Raw genomic sequence first — 20,122 nt, 5'->3', positions numbered from 1 at the left:
AAAAAGTGGTTTCTAATAAATTATTTGTTAACTATTAACAAATATTATTTAATACAAACAAATTTTTCTATCAGTGTATGTATAAGAATCAATAAAGTTGGACATGGATCAACGTAATAAAATTGTTTATTCTTATGATTTATGATCTTTACTTACTTTGAATTATTCGTAATTATTATGGCCGTCATTTCAACAATTTTTTTAAATTTTAAACATAGAAACCATACAGGAAGAGAACTTATATTTTATCGATTTGATAATAACCATATACAATACCTTGAGGAAATAACGGACCGCTATCTGATAATGCACTGTAAAAAATCGGGAGTGAATTTCACTCCCATTTCACTCCCATTTCACTCGGAGTTCCGGAGTGAAGTAATTAATCACTCCGCGTAGGGAGTGAATCCGGAGTTTTTATTTGCGGAGTGATTTCAGAGTGATTTCGAATTTCACTCCGAAAAACATCCGCGTTCGGAGTTTTTAAAATATAAAATAAGGATGAATTTTCGTTCTACAAAAAATCTCAAATTAATCTTTATATATATATATATATATATATATATATATATATATATATATATATATATATATATATATATATATATATATATATTTCTTCTGTGCGTGTGTTTGTCTCTGAACTCCTCCTGAACGGCTGGACCGATTTTAATGAAATTTTTGTGTGTCTTCCGGTGGATTCCAGAATGAATTAGATTCACAATTCATTCCACGAGAAAATGTTTATTTAATAGATTTTTATTTATAAATTGTTGTTGATCTTGACTACCCACATACACTTTTCATATATTTTTATAAATATCATATATATAAGATATATGAAAAATTCATGTGGGTACTCAAATGAAAGGTCTCGATGTTGGTACTCAAATGAAAGGTCTTGATGAGTGTAACATCGGGATGAGCTTATATCTTTAAAAATATCATTAGTTTACAAGATACAATGTCATTTCTTAATTATTGGAGTTTTGAAAGATATAAGCTCATCCCGATGTTACAATCATCGAGTTCTTCCATTTGAGTACCCACATAACATTTTTTATATATTTCATATATATGGTATTTGTCAAATATATAAATATATAAAATATATCAAAAATGTATGTGGGTACTCAAATGAAAGCTCTTGATGAGTATAAAATCAGAATGGGCTTATATTTACGAAAATGTTAGTTATTGAAGAATACCCATTGCATATTGTTAACTAATGATGTTTTTAACTATACAAGCTCATTCCTAAAACTTCTAAATTTAAGACGTGTGTACATGACAAAGTCTGTCGAGTCCGCTAGTATATATATATATATATATATATATATATATATATATATATATATATATATATATATATATTTATATCTACATATTTTTGACAATTTTTAATTATAATTAATTTATAAAAAAAAATAAATAAAAACATTATAATAATAATTAAAATGAAATATTATTAAAAATAATAAATTAAATTTTTAATAATTAAATATAAAAAGGGTTTATAAAAATTTTTTCTTTACAAAAATTTATTTATTTCTAAATTCATTTATTTTGGGAGTGAATGCGGAGTGAATTTTATTATTAATAAAATAAATCCCACTGGGAGTGAATCAATTAAAAATCATTCACTCTTCATTCACTCCACGTTCACTCCGCAAATTTTTTAGTATGTGATTATATAATAGCTAGTTAACAACAAACACAAACTCGAACATCCGTCAAACTCTATTTTCTCAGTGGATATCATACGTTCTATGCACATATAATATCCATATGTTATAGAAGGTCAATTTGATGCATTTAAAATAATAAAAAAAAAACCAATGCTATCTTCAAGATCAATTGATGAAATGAGTGTAATAAATGATGGCATTAAATAAAAAAAAAAACGAGGCTAAAGTAATTTTACAAATCACTAGGTTAATTGAGATAAAAATAAAGTAAAACGATTTATGCTGGAAATTAGATTAAGTATCGACTAACAGGTGAGTTCTTAAGGCCATTGATACCCAATAATTCTCTTCGCATAGCAATCGATCAAATTTCTCACTGGTACAGATATAGGTAGTCGAGTTAATCGAATTGGTCTACGAGCCACTCCCAAACTCTTGGTTCAATTCACCAAATCACATTCTATACTTTCGTTGTCAGAGAAAAACGCTGGGGAATAATCATTAAGAATAAACGTCGAGTTCTCCAACCAGTGATAGTAAACCTACAAAGGATTATTGGAAAAGTGTTTTTCCATGAAGATACTTATTAGGGTGTGCCGTTTCAGAGCGGTTTTTTTATTTCTTGTTCATCAAAGTCTCATTACGTAATGTTTCAGTTTGTGAAACTGAAAATTACTATACTAATTCCAGATTTCAAATTATCCACTTTAAACTTTTCGCTAAAGAAATCGATAATTTTCAAAAGTTAGAAGGATACTTTCTTGTAATACCAACCGCAAAACTTGGATTTTCGAGCTATAGTTAGGAGGGGTAAAATGAATGATATCTGGCCAGCTATAGTTAAGACTACTTTTCTCGCATACGTATCGATAAGTGATATCTCTCTCTCTCTCTCTATCTGTCTCTACATTCCAGCACGGATGCTAAAAAGTACTATAGGATATTTAGTTTTGTTTACTTCTACAATTGTTCGCCAAGGTCAGTATAAATCGAAAAAAAAAAATTTTGGCGACAAATTGATTCTTGTAAACAATTTTTACTTATATTATAGTTCGTCGTTTATTTACGTGTGACAGTTTTATTTTCATTGACAACATTTTAGCAATAACAATGTCAGAGTTATTAACAAGGACATTAAACTTTAATAACTGTACTAACATAACATTAAACTTTACTGAAAAATAATTGAATTTCAGATATTAAATTTATTCATAAATGAATGAAATTTCATTTGCATCCTCTCAAATCCGAGTTTCGCCGTTGATATTACGAAAAATTTTGTTCGATGCAAATCTGCAAAGGTCGGCATTTTGGTAATAAACTTGAACTGATGACACTCGTCTGAGGTTATAGATACATTCTCAACAAAACCTCGTACGCCCATAATCTCAGCCTTGTGACGTCACTTCAAGCTCACCAAAATACCTTCATCATCAAGTTTAAATATTAACAAATATTTGTTTAAAAAAAATAAAAATTGTTGATGAATTTGTATCGTATCAGAGCCAGTTTTTTAAACCAGGATAAAATTATTTCAGGATATAATTATTATTGTTATTATATCTACATGCATAATATACATAGAAATATTTAAAGATTGAATAAAATTTTATACTTGCTTGGAAAATTAATCCTCAGATATCAATCAACGATTACCAAAGATTAATAAAAGCATAATGTGCAAAAGTGCAAAATATATACACTGATAGAAGGATTTATTTGTATTAAAAAATATTTGTTAATAGTTAACAAATCATTTATTAGAGACAACTTTTTAGTATTAAACAAATATTTCTTAATATTTAAAATGATTTATTTGCATTTAATAAATCTGATATTCATTTATTAAATATTAATAAATCTTTTTAAATACTAAACAATATTTGTTAAGGACTAAAAAGTGGTCTCTAATAAATGATTTGTTAAATATTAACAAATATTTTTAACTATAAAGAAATCCTTCTATCAGTGTAGCAATTAAGTACTATAATAAATTACCATTATCACTAAAGTCATTAAATATAAAAAACAAGGATAATAAGAAAAAAATTATAAAATGGATTGCAACATTGAACGACCAATCATGTATATAATATAAAATAAGTTAAGAAATGATTGACATTTTTATACCAAATATGTTCTTTAATGTTTAATAAGATTTTCCAGACCTGTGCACAGGCGTTACTTATATCACAGGTGCATACTTTGTATGTATATACTACTGTATCCTGGCCAATAATAAATAAAATAAATAAATCAGTATGTTGAACTTTTTGCTAAAAACAACTGTGAATTTCAGAAAATCTTGTAACTTAACACTTTCAATCCATTCAATTAAGAATTCATCATTGCAGTCAACTCTATGATTCAAGAAAAAAAAACATCTTTTCAATATCTCCGCAATACTTTCTTCCATATCTCTAAGACTTGATAAAAACTCGATTGCCGTAGGGCTCATTCTAATTAATCCATCAATTAATAAGAAAATAAAAATAAAATACTTGAAAAAAAAAAATGATTTAGCATAATATTTATAAAACAAGTTGTAAACAACGAAATTCTCTAAAAATCATACTATTTTCTCGTAAGAAATTTAATTGATGATTAGTCACAGTAAAAGTTATCATGATTATGTTATTTTAAGGAAAATATAGACATGACTTTTTACACTATGAATAATAACAATTCCTACCCATAGGATCTCGATAACATATTATATAAACAATTGGTTTCGAACTTGTTGAAGTTGAGGGCAGCAACGGAACATTCTAGAGCTGATCAATTTCCAGAGTTATACTATACATCGGCTATATTTCATCTAAACTATAACTACTCTAATCTAAAAATAAATTTTGGACAACAATTCCAATAGGAACTCAATTATCTTTATAAAAATATCGATATCAAATTTCTCGGCAGTAGAATAATACGAAGAATATAAAAAAAATTTCACAAAGCGATAAACTGAAATTAATTTTAATGCTATCTTGTATAAAGAAAAATCAATAAGTCGCGCGCCTGGAACTTATTTCAACTTTAAGACTCATCAAACTTTATAGATATCTTTTGACGTTGCCATTTGTTTTAAATTGTTATTAATGATTTGTAAATCTTACCCCATAAATACTGTTGACTTAAGAGTGCTGTAATGAAAGCTTTCTTGCAGAAAATTAAATTATGACTTTAATTTATTTAAACAGGCTCGTGAAAGATTTGGTTCTTCATCATAACTATTTAGTACAATAATAAGACATAAATAACTTCAATCAGAAAATAACAACTCAATTAAAAACTGTAATTATAAGAAATTGAAGTTTAAGTTACAATAATTATGTAATTAAGAAGCAATCAAAACTACTTAAACCCTTTTATTATTTACAGTTGTCATTCCCGAAAAGTTGAAAGATTTCAAGTTTTACTTAAAGTTATTGAAGTCGATATAACCTCTTATAAGACAATTTTTAATTCGTCAATCACAAGTTTTTTCATTTGCTGTAAGAGTTAGTAATTCAGGAGTCAAAAGTTTATATTACGTGGTAATATAGTAATTTCAACTGGAACATTATATTTATAAAAAATGAAATTATCCAAAATTTCACTTGAGAAAATATTCTGATAAAATAGTTCTATGGAACTGCAGCTATTTTTAAAGTTTAATATTTCTGAGATTACCACCGACATAAATAAATTGCTTTAAGAATGTATGAGTGCGATGAAAATTTTTTTAAAAGAAAATTTTTACTCAAAAAATTTACTGTAAAGAATAAGTAACTCGTACAAAAAAATGTTAATTCACTATGAATTTTCTATAAAATTAACATTTTTAAACAAATGTAAGTTTAAAATTAATTTGGCATTAAATTTATATACTTATATTCTAATTTTCTGATGAAAATTTAGAAAAAACAATAGGTCGAATTCCATGAGATTTTTTTATGCGTTATCAAATTCGGATACTAGATTATATGATAATTTTATAAAGCTATTTTTAATCTTTCAATAGTCGAACTAGATTTTTAAATAGCATTTTTCTGTGTTAATTCAAAATTGTACTCATATAACATTATCTCAATTCGATGCTGATACAAAACCATCTATTCTTACCGAGAAATTTCAAAAGATAATTTGCTTCATTATATTTATAAGAAAATTATCATTATTTTATGCCAAATTAATAATAAAGCCACATTTGTATCAAAATGTAAATTTAACGATGAATCAAATTAATAAGTTAATAATGAAACAAAATGTTCATGATGAAAAAAAAAAATTATTAAAGTTGACATAAAATACATTGCTATTCATAAATCATCAATTATCACTGTGCTAAAATTTAACACATTTAATTATTTTTAAAATGAAAATTATACATAAGAAAATTATTACTTTCAGAAATCCGTTAGTATATTAAAAATATTATGTACACGGATAGTAGGATTTGTTTATAGTTAAAAATATTTGTTAATATTTAACAAATCATTTATTAGAGACCACTTTTTAGTCCTTAATAAATATTTCTTAGTATTTAAAAAGATTTATTAATATTTAATAAATGAATATCAGATTTATTAAATACAAACAAATCATTTTAAATACTAAGAAATATTTGTTTAATACTAAAAAGTGGTCTCTAATAAATGATTTGTTAACTATTAACAAATATTTTTTGATATAAATAAATCTTTCTATCAGTGTAGCTGTTCATCTTAAACAAAAAAATTGAAATGAAACTCAAATTGTTTTTCTTATAATATGGACACATATACATTGCAAATCACGTGATTATTTTCGTCACATCTTCCCCCAAAAATATATGCCTATCCCCACTCGTCAAAATTTACTAATCTCCCACGCCCTTCCTCATACTTCTTTAATTTGTAACAAAGTAAAAATTACACTCATCACCCTTATTGAACCATACACAGCTCTGTCGACGTTTTTTTAATTGGCTATCAGATGGTCTTAATTGATCAATAATAATAATTAAATTTATATATAAAACAAATTTTTATGAATTTCACTAAAAAATTGAAATTCTTACTTATCAAAATCTCCAAATGGATTGAATACAAAGAAGCTGATACATAAGCTTTCGTAAAACGCCTCTGCGAAAGAAATGACGATAAGAAATGGGTTTTTACACTGTACACACAAAGACCAAGAGATACGAAATTTGGATCTCAGCCAATATTAGCATCCACGAGACTTTCCAGCTTATCTGAAAAGTGAAGTTGGTCATTAACGCCGTCTACAAAGTAAGTCAATATGCGTAAAATTCTGCGGGATAAACTTCTAGGTATATGATAAAATAATGCAGTCAACAATAAACTTTCTTAACATCACAACACTAATGAAAGAATTGACTTGATTCAAAATAAAAAATCTTTTTAAAAAATTTCATTTTCTGAAATCCAGCAGAAAAATTCTTAAACCATGAAAAAAAATGTTATTTACGAATTTTTCGACTTGATTGAAGATAATCATTTAAAAAATTTTGAAAATAATTTTCTTCGATCAATTTAATTTTTTTATTACAACAATAAATTAAAATATCAATTAATTAAACTGATTTATTATTAATTTAATTGATTAAAATTTACTTGAGTTATTTAATTTTGGCTTTATAGAGTCGAATGATTAAGAAAAATTTTGTATAGCCTTGCCAATATTATTATTAACCAATATTATTATTAACTAATTATAAGTAATTGTATTTAGTGACCCTGTCATTGGCTTATGGCTGTTGGGTCTTAATAGAGGAAAAATAAAATTACATCTTAATAAATTTTACAGGAATTGTCAATAATAAAAATGTGACTCATACATTACGCACTTAGCACTGGGAAAGACTAAAGAGACTAACACATATTATACGCATATATATCGATATCACTACAGTAGCCGTGTCAACAATCTCTTATATACTCATCAATGTTTTCGAACGATCGACACGTTTCCGGTTCGTCTGGCTCATGACTCACCATTAGGGTGCGCCAAAATTCAATTTCCGAGAGCAACTTTTTAAAATTGGAATTTTGAGTTCCGCTTTTAACAGGAGCTGTGTTTGGGCATTTCCTGAGATATTTAGGGGTGAGACGATTTATTTGATATTCACAGAATTTTTTAACAGGAGCTTTGTTCGGGCACTTCCGGCCAAATTTTGAAACCTCAGCGGAAATACCCAAACAAAGCTCCTGTTAAAAAATTCTGTGAGTTTCAAATAAATCGTCTCACCCCAAAATATCTCAGGAAATGCCCAAACACAGCTCCTGTTAAAAGCGGTACTCAAAATTCCAGTTTTAAAAGGTTGCTCTCAGAAATTGAATTTTGGAGCACCCTACTCACCATGGTATATTATACTAGTCAAACTACCACACTTCGCATATTTCGACGAATAACCAGGTGTTTCCATTTTCACTCTGCACATCACACGCATCTACGATAAGTGATATGTTGCAATGAAACTGGACTTCAATTATAAAAATATAAGAGTCACTTCTTAATAAAATGAAAGTATTCTTTGAAGATTTGGTTAAATATTTTACTCAAGAAATTACTTACGAAAATATGAACATGATAAAAAATGCTGTGTGTAATTACAAGGTAGTATTCTGAAAAAAAAAAGTATGCAGTGATGCAAAACTAAATAATGAAGTTAAAATTATATCAAGTGTATTTTATAAAACTTCCTTCAACGTTCTGGTATGACAAACATTTAAAAACACGCTTAAACACTCGATCCGCGCAAAAGAAATTTTTGAATAAGCTTGCGGAATAATACCAGTATACTCGCGTGTAGGGTATTGTTTACTCGTAGATTGAATTCGCCGGCATACATTTCAATTTGTTGTTACATTCCCTGATGGTTCTGCCAAGTAATCTTTAATGTGTATACAGTAGTCCTATTCTTTTTGGCTAAAATAAATTTCCTATACTTCGTTATTTACGAAAGTCAAAGAATTTTTTTTATTTCTGTGTATGTCTTGTGAATAAGAACAAATTTTAAAAATCAACTGGGAAAATTGATGATAGTAACCAGTATTTTTTTAAGATGCAGTGTGATTTTTAACTCATCACATTTTTTTACAATTAACGCAAAATTTGGTCACTGTCATAACTCATATACACTGAAAAAAAATTACTTGATTCAAGAAAATATTGTTATCAAAATTTTATTTTTGTTTCAAAGATATTCAGTTCAAATTTATTCAAAAAATTCAATCACAGATTCAGAAAATAAAACTAGGGAACAGACAGAAAAAGTTTGCTATTTAAAATTTTGCCAACTCAATGAAGTATTTTATTGTTTTCAAACAAGAAAAGCTTCATTTTACCCAAAAATTGCTTCCTCAAAAGAAATAACATTAAAAATAGGTCTTTAATATTTTTTACAATGGGTTAGATAAATTTATTTTTTTTTTTCATTTTTGCAATTTTGAATCAAAAAATTAGGTCTTGAATCTAAAATATAAAATTGTTAAGAGAAAAACTAAATCATAGTTAATTTTGGAAAGTAGTGTTTTTCAGTAAATAATTTGATTGTTCTCACAATCATAATATACTTTTGATCCAAGATGTAGAATTTCTGAAGCTAAGAAAATGAATTTTAAAAAAGAAATTTCTTGAAATGAGACAAACGGTTCTACTCAAAATAATTTTTTTCAGATTAAGAATATTTCTCTTGAATCAAGTAGTTTTTTACGTGTGAAAGTCAATGCATTATGGACGAGTCCATGCTAGATTGATATACCTATTTTAATTTATCACATTTTTCTAAAATTAGCACGAAATTGATTCATTGTCATTCCCGACTAAAAATTATCCCCAAGCATACATTGGGACTCAATTGGGTATTGGTGGAGCAAGCCCGAGAGAGATATTTCTATTTGGATATGATTGGGAACGCGTTGGGAAAGCCCAATGTTAAAATCAAGAAATTGCAATAGGGTTTACCCAATTGGGATATGCTTGTGAATACGTTGGAAAATCCCAATGTTAATTTAATGACTCGATAATTGGTTTTTAACTTCCCGCTAAGAAAATTGAAAATTTTCAAAAATCGGGAAGTTAATCGAGTTTTCATCAGATCTCGACGTTTTGAGGTCTTAGGAAGCTTCTCTGACTATTCCCGCGAGGGTGTCACTATGTCTGTATGTATGTATGTGTGTGTGTGTGTGTATGTAAGTATGTAAATCTCTTATAACTTTTGAACGGTTGAACCGATTTCATCGCGGTTGGTGTCATTCGAAAGGGCTTCACCAAACATAGAGATTTCCTGATAATTTAAACCGATTCGGACCGATAGATTTTGGGAAATATAGAGAAATCTAAAAAAAGATAGGAAAAAAATTTTTTTCAGAAGTGGTTTTTTTGGAATAACTTTTAAACGGCTCTACCGATCGATTTCAAAAACTAATCAGCTCTCAACCTTAAAAAACCACGTCGATCGCCGCCAATCTGGTCAAAATCGGTTGATTCGTTCGAGAGATATCGTGAACGAAAGAAAACCGAAAAAAGTGTTTTTTCGGAGTTACTCCGAAATTTCTAGTTTGACCAATTGAAACTTAAAAATTCTTTATGAAGCTTAAAAAACTGCGTAGAATGCCGCCAACCGCATAAAAATCGGTCATTCATTCAAAAGTTATTGTGGTTTGAAAATTCAAAAAATAGTGTTCTATGAAACTTCAATCAGACTTTTGAGCTCAAAAGCATAGAAAAGGTATCTTTTTGAGCTCGAAGAGCTCAAAACAACACACAAATTGTATTTTTGAGCTCGAAGAGCTCAAAAAAAGCGGCCAGCTATTAACGGAATTAGCGGGAAGTTGCAGGGATGGCCTTTAAGGTCAACCGTTTTCCTAATTTTTTTTATTTCGGATATTTTTGGGAACTTGTTGGGATAACCCAATATCAAAATTAATAACTTACTGTTGGGCTTACCCAATTAAAAAACAACTCAAAAGTATTCATATTTATTAATGAAAACAATTAAAGAACATTCCATCAAATTTAGGAGTTTTCTCTTAATAAGCCGTAATTCGTGACACCCAGTCAGCTGGCGTCAAAAAAATAATAAATAAAAACAACTTCTATAAATAAACAAATTCTATATTGCGAATATCAGAATTTCGCCGTTTGAAATTGAATCACCCCTGTTCATTTGAATTTTTTCTTTGAAACAGTAAAGCTTTTATGTAGCGCTTCGATATAATGTCCGCTCTGTAGAGGCAATGTAAATTTGTGTACGTGAATCGGTGGAATAAAAAGAATGAAAATGAAAAGAGAGGTAGATAATTTCCATTTCAGGAACAAGACTAGCTTTGCGAATACCACAATCTTGGTTTATAACTGCAATTCAAATGCTGGTTAGAAACCGTAAAACAAAACCACATTCTGTTGCAGCCACAATGTTTATTTATTTATTTATCTATACAATAAAATCTTTTCCGTGATTGCTCGAAATTGATTGAAAGTATTAATCTACTTAATTAATTCGAGATAATGAAGCATTTCATTTAAAAAAATGATAATATTATCGTAAAAAGTGTTAATTCCCATTCATAATTGATTACAACAAGATAAATTTAGCAATTGGAATTCTTATCGGTCAAGAAATCATAGTCAGATTTAAAATTCAAAGTTATTAAACTAAAAATATAAGTGATGTCAATAACAAAAAAAAACTTTCGAGCTTATTTTCCGAAAATTTAACGAAAATGGTTAGTTAAAGTCTTTAATGTATATATGAATTTAATGATGCTCGCTAAACGAATCAATAAATACTGAATTGGAAATGTTCAATGGAGTCTTTTATCATCTTGAATTTAATTTTGCAAATTAGAGACCTTGTGTATTTTAAAATGCAAATAATGATTCTAATTATAGAATTTAGAATCAAATGTAAATTTTTTATTAATTTAAAGAGATTTTGAAGTTATTTTAAGATAAACATATTCCTATGAAATGTTATACAGTCATTAAATAAAATTAAATTTAAATGAGAACGGAAACAAGATCAAACTACATTTATTGAACAATTATAAATCGTTTATATTGAGCGAATAAATACAGTGAAATAATAATAATAAAATAGTTATTCGTTGGAACTAATTTTCTTTTTTTATGTATTGATTTTTTTTTCAATTTTTGAGTATCAAATATGAATGACATGTATGGAAACAATTATTACTTGTCTAATAAATGAAATTTGTAATAATTGTTCAAACTAGCCAATTTTCTTGTACAAAATCGGTTAAATAATTTTAAAGTTATTCGAAGAATGGAAATTTGCGTTCTTTTTTAAAAAAAATAAGACATCAACTACGCACTAAACTTGCTTCAAGATTTAATCAAATTTTAGTTGTTAAAGGCTAATGAGCTCCTTTGATTGATATAAACTGCATCTGAATGAGTTAATTAATTTGAGATTACGTACCGCGGAAGATATATTATTTGCTAAATTTTACCTAACGATATCTTGCAAGCTAATTAAAAAATTCGAATGTAACTTGCAACAATCGCGCCAGAGTGTTTTTATATTTTAATCAAGCTTACTCATTTCATTATTATTATTATTATTATTATTATTATTATCCTTTATTAACATATGCCAAGACACAGGCCGAATGGCAACTTACATGATTTTATTGTTTTATATTGTGTACATTTTAATACTATAATTGTTTCTTAATAATATCTTGTCTTAAAATTAACTTATAAATTAAAAGTTAAAGAAAGAGATCATAATAAGTTTTTACATCAGATTTAACTTAATCTATTTTTATTTCAAAGTCGAATAGATGATACAACAAATGAATTTTCATAAGAAGTTGTCACATAGTTTGGTATTTTAAAAATAATATTATTTTTTTTTACTAGCTATTCTTTGTGACATTCGACTATCAATATCTTCAACGAATAATTCTCGCAAATATAGAGGTTTTCCTGTCTCTATAATTATAAGAGACTATAAAAATAACAGGCCAGATAGTAAATCATTCTTGATTTTACTGTCAGCCATCCAAGAGCACGTCGATGCGGGGTAATATATTCATCTTTTCTTAAGTTAAATATATATCTAATTGTATTATTTACAGTGCGTTGAAGTTTAAGGTCGTTTGTGATCGTAGAATCAGTACGTGTGACAATACAGTAGTATTGTTCGTATTGAATTAAAACAAAAATAAATTTTATGTACGTATTTTTTAAATAAATTAATTGATGATAAATCTTATCATAGTTTAAATGTTATTAGAAATTACTTTGATTGATAATAAATATAATAATTAGATCATTTAATATTGATCTAAAAATTTTTCGATAAATTTTGAAAAAAAATAATGGAAGAAAATTAATAAAATTATTTTTTTTTAATTGAAATTTTTTTATAAAAAAATCACACATAATTTGGATCAGTCATAAATAATAAAAAAAAAAGTCAAAATTCAAATATAAATCTATAACGATCATAAAAATAAAAAAATTTTCATACAAGATTTTAATTAGCAATAAAAATTAAAGATATATTAAAACCGTGCGCATAGATAATACAATCAATTTTCCTTAATTGAGAATAAGATAATGAGACCATCAGACGTTTTTTACTTATAATCTAAACTTGATATTAAGATTTATTATCAGTATTTATCTCGTTGGGATTTACGACTTGTCAGTATATAAATAAGAAAATAAGTGCATATTACCCAAGTTCCAATTCAACTGTTTGCTCAACTTGCAGTTATGAAAATAATATTGACACTTGTTAGCCTTTTGGCACTTACTCAAGGTATCAAAAAATATCTATTTTTTTTTTTTTTAATTTAAATGATTCTGAACTTAATTTTTTTCACTGATCAATAAAAACATTAATTTTAAAAATAATTTAAAAGTTTGATATCAAACTTAAACATTAGTTCATAACGTTCCGCAATTTCGCAGCTGGAGTACTGCCAAAACCTTTTCAAGGGCGGATTGTCAATGGCGATAATGCTCAACTTGGCGAAATTCCTTACCAGGTAAATCGATATTTACATTATCTATATATGCACTTTTAATTCTTTTCAAAAAATATTTTAACGATTAAAAAAGTTCAAAAGTAGAAAAGCAATACTAACATTATTGTTTTTTTCCGGTTTTATTTTTTCTGTGTCGAATTGCCAATTAAAAATTTTTCTTAAATAATAATAAATATTTTTCATAACTAAAATACATCTTTTCTAAAATACTTACTAACACAATTAGATTTCAAAGTACTTTTCACAATTTACAAGTTATCTTATTATAATTTACCGGAAAATGTATAAAAACGTTTTCACATGCGTGAATCGTTGAGAAAAGTTGAAGCGATCGTTAAGTACATCTCAAGCGTTTACGCTTGAAGTGTGCAGTATACAAAGGAAATTTTAACATTACGCGTTGAAGATATATGAATGTTTTCACTCAACCATATTTCAGTGTTAAATAAAAATTTTCTTTATAGTTACCTCGCTCTTCAGTTTTATACATGAATTTTTAGTTTCCTGGCTGATTTCCTATTCCTATGAATTCTCATACCTACCAAAATTGATTCTTTGTTGCAATGATTGGTCATAGAAATTTGGAAATTATTCCAAAACTCTACTAACATAAAATAAATTACATACTTTTTTGTGATTTCAGGTGTCCCTTCAAATCCCTTACAGCTCTTTCCACTTCTGCGGTGGTTCAATTCTAAATGAGAATTACGTTATTACGGCTGCTCATTGTGTTGATGGGTAAGTGAACTTCATAATCTTACAAAGAAATTATCAAAAAATCAAAATAATCTCTGCTTTTACTGTTTCTATTTTTATCATTTTGATACTCGTTATTTTTTATCTGTTAGTATTATTTAATCTTAAAAAATTCTTATCAATTTTTCATGTGTGAATTCTGAAGTGAAGCTTATTTCATCACTACTTTTGTGTAGAATAGCTGATATTTCAGTTACAGTCATGAATGATTATTGATACGCTCAAAGGAAGTACTTGATCCGAGAGAAATATTTTTGATTTAACAACAAAATTATTTAAAGAACCGGTACTTTTGATTCAAGAATTTCTTGTCTTGAAACTCGTTTTCTTTGCTTGATACTTCCACGATTTCGATAGAGTATTTTATTTTCGTGAGAAGCAATCAAATTCGATATTGAAAAATATAACTCTCGAATATAAACAATAGTTTTATTTGCGTTATTTGAAACTTATTTTTGAAAATATATAAAACAGATGAAATCGGAGGATTGTTGATATTCTTGAAAGAAGATGATAATATCTTCAATCAATATTATCACCTATTTTCATTTTTGAAAAAGAAATTGTATACGTACTTTGTTTGATTCGTAAAATTTTTGAATGATAAACTTTTTTATTTTCTTCAACCAAGATGACACTGAAATGAGCAGGCACGACAAGTTTTTAATTTTTCTTGAAGCACAAACTAAGTCAAAAATATTAATTTTCAACAATTGCATTTATCATTTTTTAGAACTTCTAAAGATGGTATTTGAAAAATAAATTTTTCTTGCTGTAATTTATTTGTTAAAAAAATTCTAAAAATGATCAGATGCCTCTCAATTTCAGTATCATGATCCAAAAATATATTTCTTTAATTAATTTGATATGAATATCTCAAAACAAGAGTGAAATTTTGAAAATATTTTTTATTGAATCAAGTATTTTTTCAGTGTATTTAATAACAGAATATATTAATTATTTCTAGGAGATCTCCAAGTGATGTAAAAGTTGTATCAGCTACTGTCGATTTGATGAATCCCCAATCTATTCATGAAGTCATCACAGTTATCGTCCATGAGAAATACAACGAAAGGGATTCATGGCGCAACGATATTGCACTATTGAAAGTAAAAGATGTTTTCATTGAAAGTGCGGTTGTAAGCTTTGTTTCTTTGCCGAGCCCAAGCCAAGAAGTGCCATCTAATTCCGTGGCAGTTGTGTCCGGTTGGGGAAGATTAACGGTAAATTGAACTATTTATCTTACTCATCATACAATTTCTTGATTTCTTCATTCATTTCTGTCGACTTTTTACACTGCAGGAAGGTGGAAATACGCCAACAATTCTCCAAAAAACTACGATAGTCATTGCCGATCAAGATTACTGTCAGCAGAAGTACGGCTGGCATAATTTGAATATATATGAAAGTCATATATGTGCCTACGACCCAATTGAAGAATCAGGCTCCTGTCATGTGAGCATAATTAGAGAAAATTGAGCAATATGCAAATCTTTGATGATAAATTAGTCTTTTAACTCATCGATTTACTTGTATGTTTTAGGGTGACTCTGGTGGTCCTTTGACAGTTGACGGTAAACTCACTGGTCTTGTGTCTTGGGCGATGGGCTGTGCATCGACTGAATACCCTACTGTGTACACCCGGGTTTCTCAGTACATTTATTGGATCAATGCTAATGCTCTCTAATTAGTTGTGACACTTTACTCTTGAAGAAATTTTTAAGCTACTATTGTTTGACGATTTTATGTCTTCGTAAGAAATTAAAAAAAGATCATTTGGCAGCCGAAATAGAAGCAGATTTCATTATGAATAGAAAAAAATATAACAACACGAAGAAAAAAATTTTGCTATAGGAACTCTATAGTAGTTAGTTAGTTGTAAAAAGTTCCAGTAGGTTAACGTTTTCTTATGGTAACAATACCGTTTGGCTCCTGCAACTCTACATCGTTGAGCTCTGAGAGCTAAACGTTATTTACCTCTCACAACTCTACAGGATCGTTCTGAGACTATAACAAATTTTTGGAAGTCTGCTTAACAATTTTTTTTTACGATTTAGCATTGATAATTTAATAAATAAGGTAAAAGCCCCAATATATGATCATGTACTAGTATATGATCACTCCATGTATTTGTATACCTATATTTGTGAATATAGATATACAAATACATGGAGTGATCATATACTGGTACATGATCATATATTGGGGCTTTTACCTTACATGCAGCAGAATGAATTTATATTGCCAACAATAATTGTATATGGCAAATAAGAATAGTATTATAATAGAAATAAAATAATAATAGAACTTATATTACAAATAAAAATTATTTGAAAAATAAAAATATGGTCGTCACAAAATTATCTTATTTTCTTAAATATATCAATAAATATTGGACATAAAATCACTACCGTATATGCACGAGAAAAGATAAATAAACGAAAACAAATTCTATTTTGTGTTAAATGGGGTCTTTTTAATGTATTCCAATAACTTATCACTTATCACAATATATTCAACTAATAAATTAAATTAACAGTCACTGCAAATGAACCTTGAAAAACCATAAATACAAAACTGTTCTAACGAAATTCAATTTGACAAAAAAAAAACCTATTTCTTTAAATAAATAAATTTGGAACTCAATTGTCCTCATATATTTTTAATAATATAGATTAGTAACAAAATAATTATGTTTGGCATTTTAGAAGGTTATGAAATATGTCAGCGCACTCTACTACTGCGCAACGTAGAGCGCTCCCAACTATACCATTTGGCTCTGAGAACAATCCCGTAGAGCTCCGAGAGCTCAACAACATTGAGTTATCAGAACTAAATAACATTTTGTTACTGTAACTCTACAACGAACAGTAAACTGTGTATAGTTGTGGTAACTCTACAGTTAGGTTACCAGAACGAAATTTTTTTTTCCGTGAAGGATTGTATACAAAACTAGGGCTTTTAACTTCTATGCAATCGACAAAAATATATATCGACGGAAAAATACTAAAACCAGTGCAATAGCAAATTTCATAATTGACATAGCAGAATAGGACATAATTTTGAGACTACACATATGATATAGTACTCAAATTGAAGCTTATTTAAAAAGCTTTCAGATGCAATTTACAGAGTTTCAATAATTTATCTCATTCAAAAGTTATTCGAGTAAGAAAGTGAAGAAATATGAATTTTTATAATTTTCAAAATTTTGAAATCCTGGCATTTCTGAATTACTTGACCGATTAAGCTCATCTTCGAACTTGACTTCGGTATTTATCTGTAGAATAAGTATGTTGAGTTTGGTAGAGATCCGTTGTAAATTGGCGACGCTATCGTCGTGGCAAGCCGCGTTATATCCGATATATATATATATATATATACATTCATATATAAACTTTTGAACCATATGCATTTTCCGACTCAGCTCGACGAGTATAGTCAAAATATAGCAAAATTTTTTTCTGCCCTCCGGCCGAAAAGTGGAAACTTTCTGGCCGCTGCGCTAAACAAAGTTGCCACATTCCGGCTACGTCGAGCAGAAAAATAGTATGCACACCTTGGCCAGTAAATAAGAAATCCTCAGATCACATGTTTGTCAACCTCGGCTTCGCCTCGGCCAACAATTACATGTGATCTGAGACTTTTCTTATTTTACTGGCCTAGGTATGTAATATACTATTAAAAGTTCCGTCATGAGGACCAATGCAATAGTTAGATTTCTATGAAATCTACTAATAAATACATACACTGTAAATTTTTACTTTAATTTTAGTCTCTTATATTTCAATCTTTTGTAAAAAAAAAAAAGGTTATTTTAGTAGATTTTATAGAAATTAAACTATTGAATTTATCCTCATGACAGAACTTTTTAAAAACTTAGCTATTTTCCAACTCAGCTCGTCAATCTGGTTCAGAAAATACATACACTGATGAAAAAGTTGATTTGATTCAAAAGAAATAATCATGAACCAAGAATATAATTTTGAAGAAAATGATTTTTTTGAGTCAAGAGAAAAAAATTTGGCTCAAGAATTTGTCCCTCTTGACTCAAGAAAATCATTTTTGTCAAAATGGCATCATCGGTTCAAGATTTATTTTCTTAGATCAAGTTGATTATTTTATCAGTGTATGGCTCCAAAATTTATATTAGTGATGTTCGAATATTTGAAACTTCAAATTATTCGACACGAATCGAATAGAAAAAAATTTATTCGAATCAAAATTTAAATCAAATATCTAAAGAATTCGAATAATTAGGAAGATTTAAATCCTTCGAATAGTTCGAACTTTTCCTGGTTATTCTCGAGATAACTCTAAATGTGATCTTATTGAATTTATGTAAAAAGTATCTGAAATTTTATTTCATAAACTTCAATTTCTAAATCTACTTATTTTTTCAGACCAAAAATTACTGATGTTTCTTCGCGATGAAATTTTACTACTACATTCATTTAAAAATTCACAAGTTTTTTGTAACTTAAGAAATCTACTTCCATTTCGCTGCCGAATGGTCTTTTTTCAAATACAATTATTTAAAAGTAGGTTATCAATTTGTACTAACAAGAAAGGTACGGCTTAATGATGAATTTCTATTTGAATCCTCAATTTATCTTTAGAAATAAAAGTAAGCATAACGAATTTTTATGAAAGAATCCTTTACAAATGATCATATTCTAAATTTATGTTCGTATCAAATTATAAATTCATAATGATGCTAAAAAATGAATGCATTTAACATTCTCAACATACCAACTTCAACTATATATAATCCTATACAATGCATTGTACTTGAAGCTAACAAGCTATTACATATAGATTAGTGGGGTGCGGATGATTCAGATTAACCAGATTCTGATGTATACCAATTATACCGATTCTCAATTACCCAGCTTTTGATTTACCATATTCCAATGGAGACAATTCAATGACAAGAATTGATTAAAAGTCAATCGGAGTTTGGAACAGTGGATTTGCTGTCTAACGTAGGACCGTGTTTATTTTCCACTATGAGAAAACTAATCAAAACACAATAAAAAGCAGTTTCATAAAGGCTGACTTGAATTATGGAGTTGGGTAATATTTTCTATTAAATATGAGATCTATTTGCATACTTAAATAGTATATTGCACGCAAAAGCAGGACAGTTAGACATTGCAACCCATGTGTGTAATTGCCTTTACAGGCGAATTGGGATGTCCTACCTCTCGCCGTAGTGAGTATGCTATTTTTCACCAGATTCATAACTGGAAGCTTAAACTTTTGCCATTGTTCGTAAGAAGGATGGCGCATGTGTCGGCATATTTCATTTGTTTTCTCATGAGAGAAAAGTATGACTTTCCGCCTGTTTAACAAAACGGAAATTTAAAGTTTTGATGCAGATACGGAAGAAAATATTCCTTGTACAGAGAAGATCAATCTCAATGTTCTATCAGAATAATTTACTAATATTCGTGAATGTTCTTTATTAGTTTTTTTAAAATATCTTTAACCTACATCTTTATTCCATTATCATTGAATTACAGCCAGTTTGAAATCGGTTAAAATTTTCCATTCTTGTGATCTCTTAATTTTGTTAGGTAATAAATTAGGTCTATGTAAGATGCTTTTTTTGATAAGCTTTCTATAATTGAATTCGGTTATTTTATCGAGCTATGTGTCTACGTC

At 28.0% G+C, this 20,122-nt stretch overlaps 2 protein-coding genes across 2 annotated transcripts in view; one reads left to right on the top strand and one right to left on the bottom strand.

Moving 5' to 3' along the window:
• Positions 1-20,122, bottom strand: part of LOC123259718 — a 258,178-nt gene that overhangs the window by 225,232 nt on the left and 12,824 nt on the right. The window lies entirely within an intron of this gene.
• On the top strand, positions 1,278-16,189 carry LOC123259721 (trypsin-1-like). Its single transcript, XM_044720381.1, has 8 exons — positions 1,278-1,283; positions 4,889-4,892; positions 13,393-13,470; positions 13,623-13,699; positions 14,343-14,437; positions 15,423-15,678; positions 15,758-15,910; positions 15,999-16,189. Exons 3-8 carry the CDS (start codon positions 13,425-13,427, stop codon positions 16,140-16,142), a joined length of 771 nt encoding a protein of 256 aa, XP_044576316.1. The 5' UTR covers positions 1,278-1,283; positions 4,889-4,892; positions 13,393-13,424; the 3' UTR covers positions 16,143-16,189.

Source organism: Cotesia glomerata, linkage group LG2 (assembly GCF_020080835.1).
Source record: "Cotesia glomerata isolate CgM1 linkage group LG2, MPM_Cglom_v2.3, whole genome shotgun sequence".
Taxonomy (NCBI): Eukaryota; Metazoa; Arthropoda; class Insecta; order Hymenoptera; family Braconidae; genus Cotesia; species Cotesia glomerata.
The sequence above is the reverse complement of the archived record's forward strand: the minus strand, read 5'-3'. Positions and strand labels throughout refer to the sequence as shown.